Below are 19,563 nucleotides of genomic sequence, written 5' to 3' on the forward strand. Positions count from 1 at the left end.
GTAAAAGTGTTTGTTTAGATTACATATCAAGCCAATCTATTATAACCTCAACCCCTAAAAAGCAGCAAAAGGGGATGGAGACACAGGCATGAGGAAAGGTCTCAGAGGAAACAGTAAACCACAAGCCACACCCAGTGAAGCCAAAATTCACCAGGAATAACAAATCAACTAGACAAGAAAACTGAGTTAAAAAAACACATTCTAAAGTTGCAGAAGGTAGAACAAAAGCAAAATGGAACATACCAAGGTGAGAAAAAGGCATCAGCCAAATGAAGGGATGTCCAAGAACTTCCTGGCCGGCGTATTTTTATGGCAACAGGGTGCTTGCCACACACAACCTCTGCTTATTCCAGGAGGTGTGGTAAGATCAGATAACCTATTTTTAACCCCTCTCAATGTTCCTGTTCCATCACCTTTGCTTTGCTCATTTCCATATCCAATCCTGACTCTCCATGATCTAGCACTTTCATGAGTCACCACCACAAAAGCCTTTCAAAATCTCCCTTTCCACTGGCTCTTTCTCATTTATTTTACCTATGAATTTACATAGGTCTCCCTCCTAATCCGAAAAAGATCTTCCTTTGATTATTCAGACTCTCTCCATATCTCTCGTCCCCTTCACAGTCACAGTCTCTTAGAGAACTATGCTTAATGTCCATGCTTTCCCACTACAATTTCTTCTCGTGTCACCCACCACTCTCCTGAACGTGCTCTCAAAAAAGGTCATGAATGAATACAGTGATCACCACATCACCTGTCTTCAAAAGAGAACCCCTGGTAACTCCTCTTTTCAGATAAACTCTTATTTTTTCTCCTACTTCTCTAACTTCCTCCTGTTTTTCATGTTCTTGAACCTTTATGAAATGCTCCTCAGTATTCTGTCCTCAGCTTCATTCTTTCTCTATACCATACTCTCTACCTTTTCAATTTCATTTACTGCAATAATTTTGACTAGCCCCAGTATGCAGAAGGCTGCCCAGTCTTTTCTAGCTCTGACCTTTCTCATGAACTCAAGATCTATATCTAATAGCTTCTCAAACCCACATCTACAAATGAACGTATCTTCCTTTCTCTCCCCTACCAAACCTGTTCCTCTTCCATGTCCTGACTTCGCAATTCCTTATGACTGTCATCACTCTTCACCCAGTCTCATATAACAACAAAACAAACATTTACATATTGCTTTAAAGTTTCCATGTTCAAAACTTTGGCGTTCTTTGCGGCAGTGTTTCCTTTTATTCCCCTTCCCACTAGCCTGCTGAATGTTCTCCCTATCTCCCTGTTCTGTGCGCCTGCACAAGTGATCTCACATGTCTGGAATGTACTTCTTCCCACCTGTCGTGTAGCATTCCCGGTTTCCTTCAAAGTCCAACTCATACGCTACCTCCCACACTCGGCCTTTCTTGACACCAGTCACGTAGGGGCACACTGGAAAGAGAGCTAACTTGAAGTCAGAAGACTAAGTTCAAATCCTGCCTCTAATTCTAACTCATTATGCAACCCTGAGCAAGTCACTTAACCTGCCATCATCAGTACTGTGTACATGTGTAAAATGGAGATTATAATAGCACCCACTCCACTCACAAGGCTGCAAAGTAGATCAAATGAGATACTGAGTTATGTATAGTCCTTTGTAAATCTTCAAAGTATTATATAAATGTTAGCTATTATCCTCCTCCCAGGTTTTAGTACTCTCTTCTTGAAATTATCTTGTATTACTTTTTATTTCCTTGTGTCCATGATGTTTCCGGGGGAACTGTAAGCTCACTGAAGTCAGGGACTATTGTGCTTTTGTCTTTGTATCCCAAGAAACCAGTAGACTATCTCAGATTTTTTTCTTTTCTTAAACCTGACCTGTGATTTCATCAGTTAAATAAGGTACCAAAGAGGGGCTCCCTTTACTAATAGAGCCTGGCAAATGCTCTGTAATTTATAAGTTAGGGTCTTAGAGAGCTGTGTAGAGCCCAAGAGCTTTAAAGGATTTGCACAGGGTCACACACTCAGTTTATGTCAGAGGCAGAATGAATTCAAGGCTTCCTGACTCAGAAGCCAGAGCTCTACTATGAGAAGCTGCCTTCTGAAAAAGAGGCTTCTGGTGAGACAGGAAATCAGGGAAGAAGCCCAATGCAGGAACTCAATAGTTTGAGTTATTTCTCTCCCCCTCTCCAATTTCTTACTTCAGTAACCAACTCCTATCATTTCTACCTCTTTCACACTGGTGATATCCCTGTTTTCCACTGCCACCCACATGGACTACAACAATAACCTCCCAACCAGTCTTGCCAACCATGTCTTCTTACCCCCTTTCCCCAAACACATCTTTCACCCTGCTATACAACTGATTTTCATTTTACACAGATAAGGTCCTATCACTCCTGCCCAAAAACTCTTGAAAGAATCTATGTTTCCTACTGAAGTTTAAACTTCGTAGCCTGTTATTTAGTCCCCCACAACCTTCTTTTTCTGATCTTGTCTTCTACCTTCAGTAGTTCTTCATTCATCTTAAATTCTACAGAAATGTAAGGTGATATTATTTCACTTCAGACAAATTAACTGTTCTCCCCATACATATTGCATTTTCCCAAATCTGTGCCACTATTCCCTACTCTTGGAATGCCTTCCTCCTGATCCATTCTATTTTGTTATCCTTCATTTCTCGAAAAGGACCATGACACTGGGGTGATGTCATGACTTACAATGAAGTGGATTTAAGTGAGGGAAGCCTGTGCAAGGTCACCAACCTCACTCTCTCTTCCAGAGCTATCTGGGTCCAGTGGCAAAATATCTACCAGGACTGGAGATGGCCCTGGATATTTGAGGCAGAGTTAAATGACTTGCCCAGGGTCACCCAGCTATAAGTGTCTCAGGTAAGATTTGAACTCAGGTTCTCCCAACTTCAAGGCCAGTGCCACCCAGCTGCCCCTAATAAATTTGTGAACAACCCCAACCCAAATGCAATCACTAACTTTCCCTGATTTCCAGACCACCCCGTTATTACCTTTTCCACAACATAGCCTTTTGTACCTTTCTTGTGCATTTATACTGTATCACTTTATTAGCAGTTATCTGTGTCGTCCTGTGAAGTCCTACTCTGATACCTCAATGGGATACAGAGACGACTTGAGTTCCTGAAAGCTAAGTGAACAGATCACAAATTCTGACAGATCCTATATCAAGCTGAAAACATTCCAAATACAGGTTCCATGAAAGAGTATGTCTTTTTCCTGAAGATCAGCCTAGTTCTGCATAAGCACATAACCAGGTGATAAAGTCCTTTGGTCATAAGAATTCATGAAGACCACCTGACCAGGGTGTTAGAGGACACATTTGAACTCATATCCTGCTGATTTCCAGGTCCAGCAGCACTACAATCACTACTCTAAGCTGTCTCTACTAGAATTCCAGAATCTAGGTTGGTATTGCATAAGTTAAGACTCTGCCCAGGCTGACTTCAAGGAACCTTGTAACAGGAGATTAGTTCAGTTGAATTTAACAAACATTAGGAGCCTACTGTATGCAGAACATTGTTCCACAAGAGACACAAAGTTTAGAAAGACGAGAGCTTTGCTTTCATGAAGTTTACTCTATAGTAGCAATATGAAACACATATTGATAACCATACTTATTCTTGGTACACAATAGACTCCTAATAAATATATAATAAGAACAGCTGTGTGACCCAGGGTAAGTCACTTTAAATTCTCTGGCATTTAGTTTCTTCATCTGTAAAATGGGAACAATAGCACTACTGGGATGTTGTGAGGATCAGATTATATAAGATATGTATAAAGGGATATCTAAATGTTAACTATTATTACTGTAATCAAAATAAACTGCCATGTGCTTGAATTAAGAACTATCATCTAAAACATTCAATTTAAGGTCATAGATCAGATACTGCCTCTGTCGGGTTGATGAAACTGAATTTTTGGTTTTTGTTTTTGGGGGGTTTTTTTGGTGAGGCAATTGGGGTTAAGTGACTTGCCCAGGGTCACACAGCTAGTAAGTGTTAAGTGTCTGAGGTCAGATTTGAACTCAGGTACTCCTGACTCCAGGGGCGGTGCTCTATCCACTGCGCCACCTAGCTGCCTCTGAATTTTTCAACTGATAACTAGCAAACTATTTTCTATCCTCTTTTCTTCACACTATCCTATGTTCTGATACATGGTTTATAAATTAGAAAGCAGGGCTCAAATTTATCTATATTCTATAGCCCCATATAGACACATACATACTCATATATATGTATTCACACATATATGACAGGTCGAATTTGGGGATTTGTTTTGCTTAACTATACGTATTTATAACAAGTTCTGTTTTGTGTGTTTTTTTCCAATGGGGAGGGAATATAAAGATAAAATAAATTCTTAATTTAAAACATTAAAGTCCACTGAACTCAAATGTGGGCTTTCAATAAAGGATCATAAATTTTAAGAGCCAAAAATGTGAGAAAAACTTGGGTTCTATCAAATCTTCAAATCTACTACCTTGCCTATATTCTTATTTTGGACAAAAATTATTATTAGTTTCTCCTATCATTTACATATCGAACTGCAACAACACCAAACCTGGATGCCCCTCTTACAATAGGCTGATCACTTTTTTTTTTTAATTTAAATTTATTTATTTATTTATTTTAAGCTGATCACTTTCAACTGAATCCCCGGCTGCTAACTCAGTCTGGGATATTTCAGACACCTTCCCACAACCTCCTCTCTCTCCTCAGGGAGGCTGGAGGATAGAATACTAAATTCTTCCCAAAGTCTTTCTTTATGGAAGGCAAAAATTGAACTCTTGGTTCACTCCACTTTTCATCAGCAGCTCTGCTTGGTTTCAACTCAAAGGAACAAGGTACGCCTTGCTGTTGTCCCTGTTCACTAACATCAGCCAAGCTTCCTTTTGTGTGTAATCTTGTTAGATTTAGATTGTAAGCTCCTTGAAGGCAAGGACTGTTTTGGTTTTTCTTATTTGTAATCCAAACTAGCACAAGGCAAGTGCTTAAAAAATGTATATTGAATTGTCTTTTATGACCAACTAAAATTATTTCAATTATTCTAAGTGGCAACACAAAAAATTAAAATGAACTTACTTGAATATAAAAATGCCAGCAATATATATCTCCTCTATCCCTGAGTGGGGAATCAAAGAATCATTAAATTTCAGACCCAAAATTGGCCACAGAAATCAAACAGTCCACCCATTTCATTACCACTGAGCTTCAGAAAATTTAAGGAACATTCCCAAAACCATAGAGCTGGGGTCTACTGACCCTTTCAATGATCATAGCATTTAGAGCTGGAAAGCACCTCATATATCACCTAGTTCCACCCATTCATTTTATGTAACAGAAAACGAAGGCCTGGAGAGGTTATGTAACCCCCTTAAGGTCACTCACACTGTAGAGTAACAGAGTCAGAATTCAAACCCAGGTCTTCTGACTCCAAATCCTTTGCTCTATAGAAAGTCACAATTCTAAACTGTTGCCTTAAGGAATGCCAAAAGTATGTAGTGAATACAAACTGACTCTGAGCTTTAAAATACATACGGAAAGAACCATATTCTTGGCAAGGTCTGGGAGAACCACAACATGATGTGAAAGCTTATTTGTACCCCTTTTCCAAGAATTACAAATACTCCTTTACTTTGGAATTTGACAAGAAAAGAAGTATGAAAATATTAAGCTAGCATGTGTTCTTTTCTCATTCATGATAAATCTTTATGACAGAAAACCTGGCTCAAGACAGAAGAAAACAGAACTCCTAATTACTGGTATAGCATGTTTTTCCCAATAGTGCGTGCAATAAATGCTGATTACCAGAAACTAGATTAGCCGGAATCTTTAAATAACTGAAGTTTTATGTTATATTTAGGCTACACAGGAAAAGAGGTAAAATCCAGGGGGAAAAGTTCATCACAGATTTAAAACACACACAAACAAATTAGGAAGGTGCCATATGGATCCAGAGACTTCAAGATCTTCAACTGGCCCAGAAACACTGTTTATTACATAGGGCTACAAAGCAATGGTAGGGAATCTTTAGCATATACAGTATAGTGATAGACTGAGAGGAAAACACTGGACTCTAGTTCTGCCTCTCCTATTAACTGTTATGTTAGATAAACACTTCAGTTTCTTCACCTATTTGTCTACAAGAGAATTTTCTAGATGACTTTTTTTTTTTAAATGGAAAGCTTTATTTTCCTTTTTTCTTTTGGGGCAATTGGGGTTAAGTGACTTGCCCAGGGTCACACAGCTAGTAAGTGTCAAGTGTTGGAGCCCGGATTTGAACTCAGGTCCTCCTGAATCCAGGGCCGGTGCTTTATCCACTGTGCCACCTAGCTGCCCCCTAGATGACTTTTTATACTCCTTGGGCCAAATCAGAAATAACAGAAACAGGGCAACTAGGTGGCACAGTGGATAGAGCACCAACCTTGGATTCAGGAGGACTTGAGTTCAAATCCAGCCTCAGAGACTTGACACTTACTACCTGTGTGACCCTGGGCAAGTCACTTAACCCCAATTGCCTCACCAAAAACAAAAAACAAAACACAAAAACAGAAATAACAGAAACAAATTAATGCTTCCTTCAAAGCAGTCAATGTATAAGGATACACTTATACCAATGATGCCATTTTTGGTGCTGAGTTGTTTCAGTCATATCCAACTCGGGTTTGTTTGGGTTTCTTTTGCAAACATACTGGAGTGGTTTGTTATTTCCTTCTCTAGCTTATTTTACAGAGGAAAAAATGGAGGCAAACAGGGTTGAGTGAGTTGCTCGGGGTCAGACAGCTAGTAATCGTCTGAGGCCATATTTGAACTCCGGAAGATGTGTCTTCTTGACTCCAGGCCCAGCGCTATATTGACTGTGCCACCTAGCTTTCCCCTAATGATGCTGTTACTGTTCAAAATGTTTTGAGTTCCTCTCTGGAAATGCTTCCGCAACTAGTTAATAAGCAATACCTCACAACACAAGTTTCATTAATAAGACCTCATTTTTAACCAGAACAACAAAAGAATATTATCCAACTTGATGATCCAATTTAATCACCAGACTTGGTTCCAAATGACTGAACTTCTTAATGACTGCAATGCTTGCTTCAAAAATTTAAATTTCCTTTTTGAAGGACAAATATTTACAACAGCTGAGGATATTCAAAATTAATGTTTCAGGTTCTTGGCATATTTACAAAAGTAACACCAAAAATGTTCTGCACAGTGGCATCATTGGAATAAGGGTATTTTGAGTGTTTTGAAAAATAGCACACATAGGGATATTAGAAACTTTCTATTTTTTCAAAATATTACTTCAAAATTGTACCTCAAATGCTAAGATAGAAATAAACTTGAAAAAGACTTTTAATAAGATGTGAAAATGAAAGGTTTTTCTGCCTAATCCTCAAATAGCTAGAATGTTCACTGAAACAACACATGATTCCCCCAGCAGACCAGTCATTTGTAGTTGTGATCACTAGCTCAATTACTCTGACCTAATTCTTGTTAAAAGCCCTATGTTCAAACAGTATAGAGAGATGATCTTTTAAATAATGAGTGTTATGAAGAACTTTCAGTAAAGTAAAAGCCTAAAGATCAACAAAAGTGCTGGGATGTCTTCAGTAACATAAAAAGGCCCCCCACACACAAAAAAGATTTAAATCAGTCTTTGGGGGGGGGCAGCTAGGTGGCACAGTTGATAAAGCACCAGTCCTGGATTCAGGAGGACCTGAGTTCAAATTCAGCCTCAGACACTTGACACTTACTAGCTGTGTGACCCTGGGCAAGTCACTTAACCCTCACTTCACCACAAAAAAAATTAAAATAAAATAAAATCTGCTTAGGGGGCAGCTAGGTGGTGCAGTGGATAAAGCACTGGCCCTGGATTCAGGATGACCTGAGTTCAAATATGGCCTCAGACACTTGACACTTATTAGCTGTGTGACCTTGGGCAAGTCACTTAACCCTCATTGTCCCACAAAAAATTAAAAATAAATCAGTCTTTGGGAAGTGGGGAAAGGGAAAAGAGGACGAGGGGAAAATCCAGCTACAGATTTCTAAGTGCTGCTGCCCAAGGGGCTATAAAAGATAGCTTTCCCCCTGTAGCTGAAATGGGACACTCTGCGGTTCTGCTGAGCTTGGTTTCTAGCCTTCAAAAGGGCCTGCACCACGCCCATCACCAAAACATAGCCTCCATTTCATTCATGAAGGATTCTACCACTCATTACCATATAACCCATCAAAGCTCTTTTCAAAAAGAATTCCTCTTTTGGGCTCTTAATCCTACCAAGTATTTCCCTAAGAAAGCCAGAATTGGGATATTTCTAGCTCTTATCCAGATGTACTCAGTTCTCTTGTAAGCATTAAGCCAGCAAAGCACAGAACATAACACAAGTTGATTATATATACATGTAAATCAATCTATAAGCACATATATATGTATATGTGTATGAAAAAACAGGTGAAGGATTTTTCTTGAGTTGCATGTAATAATAGTATTATACCATACAAGATAAATTATAATAACCATATAACATATTGTTATATGTGCTATATGGATATTTTATCACATGATTATAATATAGCATATTATTATCATTATTATATATAACTCAAGAAAAATTCAGGCTCAGTTCTCATTATCAACAGCTTTATCTTGACCTACCTATTGAAATGGCCACATTTTAAACTTCACCATTACTCATTAGTGTTTCCTTAAACTTTGTATAATGATAACTATATTATTGTTATCATGATTATTATTACATACAGCTCAAGAAAATTGTATATGAATGAAAAGGAAAAATAGGGGGATGGTAGGCTCAAGTGAAGCAGGTTTTTTAAGCACTTTACAGAGTACAGAATAAGGCTTAATAAATAAATGGCTGTTCACTGACTGACTAAAGGATGGTAGTAGGCCTGAAAATGTTTACAGGAAAAGAGAAAAAAGATATAGGTAACTTTTGAGGTATTAAGTATTGAAAATGAAAGAGCCTGGTAAAATTTTTTCAGTAAACAGGAGATAAGATCTACAAAAAGATAAAGTGAAATGGGGAAAACAAAGTGTGATTGAGAGAATAGAGAGTATGAGACAGCTCTGAAGATCATCTGTAGCACATCCAGCTGGCACAGTGGTATGACTTTTTCTAATGGTTCTCAGCAGCTTGAGAATAGGAGCAAAAAGGGCTGGAGAAACTCCAAGGATGGACTTATAGGGAGTGAATAGTACAAGCAGGAAAGGGAGTCAAGATGACAGCAATGGAAGAACAGGAAAGTAAAATCAGAGAGGGGAATTTCAGCATTCAAAATCATAAAGATGTACATTTATAGATAATGGTGATGTTTAAAATGTGGCCATCCATGGGACAAATAGGTGGTGAGGTAGATAGAGCACCTGCCCTGGAGTCAGTAACACCTGAGTTTAAATCCGGACTCAGACACTTGACACTTACTAGCTGTGTGACCCCGGACAAGTCACTTAACCTCACAAAAAGAAAAAGAAAAGAAAGAAAAATAAAATATGTCCATGACCATGAGTGACAAGATAAAAGTTGTTGATCAAGAGAACTGAGAAATCTGATGAAGGAAGGAGAGGTGTTTAAGGGAACATTAATGTTCCCATGTAGGAGGATAGGTATTGAGATGAAGAAAAAGACTAAGAGCCGGGAAATTAAACTATTAAGAAAGGCAAGACTGTTTTTATTTTATTTATTAATTTTTTTTTTGCAGGGCAATGGGGGTTAAGTGACTTGCCCAGGGTCACACAGCTAGTAAGTGTCAAGTGTCTGAGGCCGGATTTGAACTCAGGTACTCCTGAATCCAGGGCCGGTGCTTTTAGCCGCCCCCAAGAAAGGCAAGATTGTAATGAAGAAGCCAGTATATCCCAGCATCAAGACTATGGACCAACTGTAAGAAATAAACAGATTGAACCTCAAAATAAAGATAGGATGCCAAGTGATGATGGAGTTATGAACTGGTCCAAACATTCTGAAGAACAATTTGAAACTATACCCAAAAGGCTGTAAAACTTTCCATAACCTTTGATCCAGCAATACCACTACTAAATCTGTATCCCAAAGATATCAAAAAGGGAAAAGGACCCACATGTACAAAAATATTTATAGCTGCTCTTTTTGTAGTGGCAAAGCATTGGCCATTAAGGGGATGCCCATCAATTAGGGAGTGGCTGAACAAGTTGTGGTATACGAAGGTAATGGAATACTATTGTTCTATAAGAAATGATAAATGGGCAGATTTCAGAAAAACCTGCAAAGACTTACATGAACTGATGCTGACTGAAGTGAGCAGAACCAAAACATTGTACACAATAACAGCAATACCGTACAAAGATCAATTGTGAATGACTTAGCTATGTTCAACAATACAATGATCGAAGCCAATTCCAAAGGACTTATGAAAAATGCTATCCACCTCCAGAGAAAGGACTGATGTAATCTGAATGCAGATCAAAACTTTTTTTTTCTTTTTATGCTTTCTTTTTCTTTGGTTTGTTTTCTTTTGCAACATGGCTAATATAGAAATATTTCTTACATGACTGCACATTGTAATCTATATCTAATTGTTTGCTATCTCAGAAAGGGGTCATGAGACAGAGGAAGGAAGAGAATTTGGAACTCAAAATTCAAAAAAAATAGCTTAAAATTGTTTTTAGATATAGTTTGAAAAAAATAAATAAAAATTTTCACATCAAAAAAAAAAAAAGACAAGCAGGATAGTTGCAGAAAAACCTGGAAAGACTTATATGAACTGATAAAAATTGAAGTGAGCAAAACGAGGAGAACATTGTACACAGTAACAGCAATCAAATGTGAAAAATTTAGCTAATCTGATCAAGACAAGCATCCAGAATTCCAAATGACCCTTGATGAAAATGCTATCTACTTCCAGAGAAAGAACTGATGAACTCTGATTGCAAATTGAATTATATTTTTTTCCACTTTATGTTTCTTCCCTTTTTTTTTGTAACATAGCTAATATGGAAATGTTTTGCATGACTTCACATGTACATGCTGAAATCATATTTCTTGCCTTCTCAATGGATGGGGGGGAAGTAGAGAGAGAAAGGGAGAGAATTTGGAACTAATTTTTTAAAAATAAAAGTTTAAAAATAAATTTAAAATAAAAAAAAATAAAATAACTACAGAGTATGAAATATGTTGGAGTTTACCTATCAAGACATGCACAGGAATTATGTGAATACAATTACATCACTCTGCACATAAATAGATCTCAATAAATGGAGAAATATTCATTACTCATGGATAGGCAAAGCCAATATAATAAAAATGGCAATACAATCTAAATAATTTACTTATTCACTATCATGCCAATCATAAAAAGATATAAAACTCATTTGGAGCAACAGAAGGTCAAGAATATCAAGGGAATCAATGAAAAAAATAGACTCCAGCAAGGAAGGGGGCTTGGCAATACCAAATTTCAAACTACACTACAAAGCTGTATCATTAAAACAATATGATACTAGGTCAAAATTAAGAGAGGGTTCCCTTTTGTCTTTTCATCCCCAGTGTACAACATGGTATCTCTCACATAGTAGGTCCTTCAGAGATGATTACTGATTAAGCCCTGTGGAAATCCCTCATAAATCTGAATTTTAGCACTTCTGTTATCAACAAATACATTAAGATCTAAACAGGACATAATACCCCTCTATGCCTCAGTATCTTCAATTGTAACATGTTGAGGTTGCATTAGATGTTCTCTAAAGTTTCTTCTAGCCCTAAACCTAACAGGTAGGATAGTCTCAAAGGTTCCTTCTAGCTCTAAATCTATGGCTCCACAACAGAAAGGAAATTCAGTGTGTGTGCACAGTCTGAATCAACAATGCCCACAGTCACCCAAATTAACATAGATTTAACTGGCTAAAGTAACAAAATTTAAATTTAAAAAATAGCAAAAATATTCTAAAAAGGGGGGAAAAAAGATAAAAGTATACTCATTTTTCCCGACTTTGAAACCTATTACAAAGTGTTTTCAGTCAATTTAGTACTGGGCCAGAAATTAATAGAATAGAAAAAGGGTTTCAAATATCAAAACAGCTAAGATTTTAAATAAACTTAGATAAAAACTAAAGAAGGGCTTCATTCTTTTTTTCTTGGGGGGGGGGAGGCAATTGGGGTTAAGTGACTTGCCCAAGGTCACACAGCTAGTAAGTGTCAAGTGTCTGAAGCTGGATTTGAACTCAGGTCCTCCTGAAATCAGGGTCAGTGCTCTATCTACTGTGCCACCTAGCTGCCCCTTCATTGTTTTTTAATGGGAAAGCTGGTTAGAAATTTTTTAAATAGTAAAAATATCTCAAAGCATGAAATTCAAATCTCAAACCATGAAAAATACAACATAAAATTCGACAAATATAAAGAGAATTTTTAAGAAACAAGCTATTTTTATCTTTACTGCATAAAACTATGTTATATACGTTAATGAAAGGCATATAAAAAAGTATTAAGCAAACAAAATAAATTATTGGTTAACCATATATGTATATATTTAATTCCATTCAAGTTTTTTGTTTGTTGGTTGGTTTTTTTGGGTTTTTTGGCAGGGCAATGAGGGTTAAGTGACTTGCCCAGGGTCACACCGCTAGTAAGTGTCAAGTGTCTGAGGCCACATTTGAACTCAGATCCTCCTAAATTCAGGGCCAGTGCTTTATCCACTGTGCCATCTAGCTTCCCCCTCCATTAAAGTTTTAAGTTCTTTACAGCAAAAATATAGCATAATCAATATATAAAAATAAACTGTGGAAGACAAATGCAGATTTTAAAAAAAAAATAAGCATTTATTAAACATCTATTTTATCTAAACACTGGGGATACAATGGCAAAAACCAAAGAGTCTATTCCCTCAAGGAACTTATAGTCTACTGAAAGAAATAACATGTACATAGACAAATTAATAAAAATATATACTAAGAACATAAAAACATGTTCTCAGGGAGAAATTGTTAACTAGAAGGATCAGAATAAACTTCTTGGAGGTGGTATCATTTGAGCTGAGCTCTGACAGAAGCTATGGATCCTGAGGTGGAGGTGAAGGATTAGGGGGGATGGCTAGAAGGAAAAAATGCAATGGGAATAGTTGAGTATATGAAGAAGAATGTAAAATAAGCCTGGTAAAAGGAAGTTAGAATAAGATTTGAAGGGCCTTAGAAGCTAAACATAGAAGTTCCTATTTTAGTGTAGAAGCAAAAAGAAGCCACTAGAACTTCTTAACCAAGGGAATGACATGGTCAGTTTGGGAAATGTTGATTTGGGGAAGTCTCTATGACACCCGGCTGGAGATTATAGCAGGTAATTGAAGATACAGGATTAGACCTCAAAAGAAGGATGAAGGCACCTGCATGAAGATGGCAGTTAAATGTATGAGAGGCCAAGAGATCACTGGGAGAAGCCCACAACATATCCCTGAGGGACACTTACTCATAGACAATGATATATGAATGATGACCATGGAAAGGATATTCAAAAGGATTAGACAGACAGGCACAAAACCACAACAGAATAGTGTCACAAAAATCAGGGAAGAAAGAGTATGGTAATCATTTCTTTAAGCATAAAACCCAATCCCCAATGGACAGTCAGACAACTGAATCCAATTCAACGAATGTTTATTAAGCAACTCAATGTGCAAGGTACTATACTATATATTGAAGAAAAAGGCAAAATTGATATAGCACCTGTCTTTAAAAAGTTTATACTCTATTAGGAAATATAATATATATATACAAGTATACAAATTAATTTCAAGTAGGAAAATTAATAATCAGGGGAAGGGAGGTATCAGCCAGAGGCCTAAAACTTCTTATAGGAGATGTGCTTTGAAGGAAGCTAGGATTCTAGAACTTATAAATGACAAGTAAGTGCATTCAAGTCATGGTAGACCAAATGCACAGAACTAGCAGGTCAGTTTGATGATAGAATATGAAATAAGACTGAAAAGGTAGGTGAGTGACAAAATTTGAAAAGCTTTAAATATCAGACAGACAATTGTACTTTACACTAGAGGCAATAAGCTAGCCATTGAAGATTTTTTAGTAGGAGTGTGATATGATCAAATCTCTTTTTACAAATATCAATTTGGGGGCAGCTAGGTGGCGCAGTGGATAAAGCACTGGCCTTGGATTCAGAAAGACCTGAGTTCAAATCCGACCTCAAACACTTGACACTAGCTGTGTGACTCTGGGCAAGTCACTTAACCCCTCACTGCCCCGCAAAAAAACCAAAAAACAAATATCAATTTGACAGTTGTGTGAAGGATAGATGGGAGAGAAAAGAATAAAAGAAACACAAATTATAAATAATCATTTGGTAAACGTTCAACCTCACTAATAATAAAGGCAAGCTAAAACTACTTTGAGGTATGAACTCAAACCCAACAAAATGGCCAAAAGAAAAAGTTTAAAATGACAAAAACTTAGCAGATTAGGAGAAACAAGTACAAAGACTGACTGCCAATGGCAGGATTCCAAGGTGCTTTACAAAAAGATCTAAATATATTAAATATATGAAAATTTTGGAGGTGGAATTTGTTTCAGAGCTATCAAAGTAGGCATAACTCAAGAACCAAAGTTCTTTTTTTTTTAAAACAACATACATAAGTTTGAACCATAAATGCTGAGTTTATTTCATGGTTGCATACACTCAAGAAAAAACTCCCAAATATGAAAATGTTTGAATTTGCCCTCAGATACTATCTAGCTTAGTGAGTAGCCATAACTAATATATTTCCCCTATGCCTTAGTTTTTCATATGAAAAACTGAGAAATGGACATTGTAATTCACTTCACTTGAGGCAACTTTAAAAGTTAAAGGAGCAAATACTTTAAAACTAGAAGACAGCTTTGAGATCATAAAATCAAACCCACATTACAGGTAAGGAGACTGACACAAAGAGGTGAAATGACCTGCTCAAGGTCACAGTGGTAGTGTGTCCAACCTGGGAGACTAGGTCCTGAGTCCAAATGCAGCATTTTTTTTCCTACATATATATCTCCTCTGCTTCTCTAGTTCTAGAAATACAAGAACTATGTAAATATTGCTCCTAAGAGACATGACAACTTTATATTACTTCTAATATATTACTTCTAATATTGTCCTTGTTTTTCTTAACATTAAGTAGATATTTCTTAGTGAGTTTTAGCAGTAACAATTCCAGATTTTTTTTTTTTTTGAAAGCGAAGAGAATAAGAGCTAAAGACTAGGGGCAGCTAGGTGGCACAGTGGATGGAGCACCAGCCCCAGAGTCAGGAGTACCTGAGTTCAAATCCAGCCTCAGACACTTAACACTTACTAGCTGTGTGACCCTGGGCAAGTCACTTAACCCCAATTGCCTCACTAAAAAAAAAAAAAAGAACTAAAGACTAGCTTCCTAAACAATTAGAAAGTACCTAGTTTCAACAAAATTTCACTCAGACTCTGTTTTCATTCTTCATGGGAGAAGGCAATAAATCTATTCTCTTGAACACACCAGTGTCCTATTTTTGTTTTGTATTTTTTATTTAGTATTTTATTTCCCCCCAATTACATGTAAAAACAATTAACATCCATTTTTTAAAATGAGTTCCAAATTCTCCCTTTCTCCTTCCCCCGCCTTTGAGAAGGCAAGTAATGTGATAATAGATTATCCATCAAATCACTTCCTATTATTTCCACACTCCAACCCACTATGAGACAAGAGTCAACAGTGCCTGTAGATGGGACCATATCACTTTTCTCCATCTGTAAAATAAGGGGCTTGAGTAAGTAATATCGGATATCCCTTCCAGTACTAATATTCTTATGGTCCTAGAGTTTAAGAAAAAGGGGAGTGGCATTAATAATGCCACTTTTTTTTCAGTACACACACACATTTCCATAACAGTGCAGAACACAAAATCTTACCACATAAATAACAGGAAAGGACATAAAGAGCTAAGGAAATGGTAGTCAAATAAAAAATAATAAACCTTTAAAAAATAAAGATATCCCCTCCAGACACTGGTATTTTATTATTTACAATATATATCACACATTCTTGGGATGGCAATGTGTTGAAGACCCATAAGTGATTTTTTCCTATAAATTACTAGTATTACCTCACTGAGTATTACAAGATTTCATTAAGGAATTTCTGAATTTTTTTTTAAGTGAGGCAATTGGGGCTAAGTGACTTGCCCAGGGTCACACAGCTAGTAAGTGTTAAGTGTCTGAGGCCGGATTTGAACTCAGGTACTCCTGAATCCAGGGCCAGTGCTTTATCCACTGCGCCATCTAGCTGCCTCAATTTCTGAATATTTAAATCTGAAATTCAGAAAGCATTTTCTGTAGAATCTGAGAGTGATACCAATTTCTGACTTCTTCTTAGGGAGACTTCAATATTTAAAACCTCAGTGATAAATTTAGCATTCCAATTTTTCTAATGATTTGGCATTAAAAATGCCACTTGTGGGGCAGCTAGGTGGCGCAGTAGATAGAGCACTGGCCCTGGAGTCAGGAATACCTGAGTTCAAATCCGGCCTCAGACACTTAACACTTACTGGCTGTGTGACCCTAGGCAAGTCACTTAACCCCAACTGCCTCACTTAAAAAAAAAAATGCCACTTGTAACACAACAAAGTACAGTGGGATGAGAGCTAGATTCAGAGTCAAGAGGACTTCAGTGCAAGCAGCTGTCAGTCCACTTAATACTGGAGTGATCTGGGGCAACTCTCCAAACCTCCCCAAGCATCAGCTCCCTAATCTCCAAAATAAGGAGGTTTGGACCGGATGACCTTTAGGGTCCCTTCTAGCTCCAAATCCATGATCCTCTGCCAATGCATAATACTTGTTAGCCATGGAAAGGCACAATGTTATATCATTAGACTAAACCTACTGATTCCCCAAGTAAAATTTATAGATGAGAAATAACTGACTATTTTGAAGAAGAAAAACCCTGCAAGAGTCCTGCAGTGCTTGGCTCTGGTTGTTTGTTTTTTTTTTTAATATCAACCTCATTACTGTTTCATAATCCCATATGGTTTACTAATATAAGAAAGCCATTAATATATCAGTCCCTTCCTTAAACTCACTCATTGCCTCTAATAACAGTGTACAATAACAATACAATAACAACATGCAGTATAATGAAGATAATAAATGTGAAAGCAAAAAATGAATTTAGCTAGCATAAATCATTCTCATTCCACCAAAAAAAAAATAAATCTTCCAATCGCCCACTTCCTCTGTACTTCCCAATTTCACTTATTTATTTCTGCTGTCCCCCCTGTCAGTGTTTCCCAGGTTCTTACAGTCCGTGTGCCAGTAAAGCACAAGGTCTGCTAAGCACAGAAGAGCCAGGGATATAATCATTATCTTGTCACTTATTATGAGCTGATGAATTATTTTCTTCAGGCTACAGGAAAGCAACCTAGGAAATATTTGAGAAGAGGGGAGTACCCACATTTAGGAAATAACAAAGCTTTGAAAAGAGCAAAATAATATTCTACGCACTTTACCATGACCATAAAGGAAAAGAGAAAGTCAAAGTAGATTGACTCTACTACTAGACACTTACTAGGTTCATTTCACAAGCTACGCTTTCCCCAAATCTTGCATTATGATGTCATAGTATCTGTAATTTTGCCTTCTGGCCAATAATGTAAAAAAAAAACAAAAACCCAACCCACAAACAGTAGAGTTGGAATGTGGTAGAAAATCTAGTGATATTGAGAGACATCAAATATACCATACCAGCATAGAATTGAATATATACCATCAAGATCAAATGTCTAATTAAAAAAGAAGCAGCATCCTAATAAATTTGCAATTTTTCAGTCGATGAACTCCAAGTGTTGCCAGTTACATATGAATTAAGAATACCATTTCATAAACCTAAGACAGTTAAATGGTTTGGGGTTTTTTGTTTGTTTATTTGTTTGTTTCTGTAAGAGAATCAGGACCAGAAAGAGAACAGAAAAATACAGACTTCCCAAAGTAACCAATTCCATCCAATGCTTCATTCCAATCACAGTTAAACCAACTTCTACATGCATACAAGCAAATTAGTTTTCTAGAATCAAGCTAATAACCAGGAAGTCTCACTATTAAAAAACTGTGAGCATACAACATTGCTTTAATGGGGGGGGGGGGTTTTCCCCCTTTTTCTGGACATGAATATTTTCCTCCTTAAAGACTGTAGAAGACCTAAATATTGCCAGAGTAATACAAATAATCTGATTACAGATACTTCTACATTTTGCTTAGTTAACAGGAAGAGAATTGAGGAAAACACAGTATGATGCCAAAACCTCTTTTCGCTCAAAGAGGATGCAGAAAATGAACTGTGCCAGCAATCCAAAAAAATCTAAGAAACCTGCAAAATAGAAACTCTCAAATTCCACTTTCTGTCATAGCTCTTTAAGCCAACTACTACACAAATTTCTGAATAAAAATATTAAGGAATGAGAATCATCTTTGGAAAGGTTAATCATCTACTTATTAAACTTTTTCGTCTCTTGCTCTAAAAATTTTTATCATCTTAGGATAAATATCTGAGAGTTCTAAAAACAAGAATTCAGTCAATTGCTCCAAATTCTAACTCTGTTTTGCCAATGACTTAAGATGTTGATTTTAGTGCTTCTGGTTTCCTTTATTAAAAAGTCATATGCCTGCCCCAGTTGAAATTTACAGTACATCAATGATTAACCCTATACAAATAAACAGAAAAGCAAGGCATAAAATGACTAACAACAGTTTGTGTGATGCTAACTAACCAACTGTTTTCAATTCTGTAAACCTGGCTAAAATTTTTTTAAAATGCAATTTCTTTAGTTTATATTGATATCCTGGCCCACCTCCCCCAATAGAATACAGTGTTACTGGAAGGATACATGCATGCACATACTGAAATTTATTCCTCTGGCTTTCACTATTGCCAGGGGGAAAAAATCTGAAATAAGGAACCTGGAAAAAAGTTTCAAACTGATGGTATGTATTCCTTTAAATGCAACTCCATAATAAAATATAGACCCTCAAGAGCTAAATCTACTAACCTCTACAGTCAATGCGAGACATGGTTTATCCAGCCTTGACAAAAATCCTCTGGATCACCAATGGCATTTGTTCATCCACACGTACATATGCAATTGTATAAAGAATCTATTCTTCAGAGTACGAAAAAAAGAAATACAATTTTAAGATGCAAACTTATAGAGCTGCCACTTTAAAAAAAAAAAAAAGCACTTTCATTTTTAAGCCAACATCTTTGAATGTGATGTCTTGGTTTCAACTCCAAGGTAAGGAAAACTGTTAGTTAACACCAGGATGAAAAAAAAAGAAAGAAAACAAATGTTTCCATATAAACTTTTTTTGAAATACAGGTAACAAAATGCTGAACATAAAAAAATCCAACAAAGAACATTCTATTTTTATTTCAAAATATACTACTGTAGCAGCATGGTACAACAGAAGGTGTGTAGGGTTTGGAGTCAGAGAACCTGGATCTGACCCTCACTTCTGCTACTAACTGTCTTGGTCAGATCATGCTACTTCTTTGGGCCTCGGTTTCCCTTCTAA

General features: G+C 36.8%; 1 protein-coding gene across 4 annotated transcripts in view; it reads right to left on the reverse strand.

Moving 5' to 3' along the window:
• The window catches only part of ECPAS (Ecm29 proteasome adaptor and scaffold), a 149,723-nt gene that overhangs the window by 120,877 nt on the left and 9,283 nt on the right, over positions 1–19,563 (reverse strand). Inside the window, exon 2 of one of the 4 annotated variants that reach the window (XM_043976177.1) lies at positions 19,041–19,151. The exons of 2 other annotated variants lie outside the window; for them this stretch is intronic. In XM_043976177.1, coding sequence (XP_043832112.1) covers positions 19,041–19,062 — 22 coding nt within the window. In that variant the 5' untranslated portion in view covers positions 19,063–19,151. The remainder of the gene's footprint in view (positions 1–19,040; positions 19,152–19,563) is intronic. One more of the 4 variants, XM_043976178.1, reaches the window with a different exon arrangement.

The sequence above is a fragment of the Dromiciops gliroides genome, chromosome 1, assembly GCF_019393635.1.
Source record: "Dromiciops gliroides isolate mDroGli1 chromosome 1, mDroGli1.pri, whole genome shotgun sequence".
Lineage (NCBI taxonomy): Eukaryota > Metazoa > Chordata > Mammalia > Microbiotheria > Microbiotheriidae > Dromiciops > Dromiciops gliroides.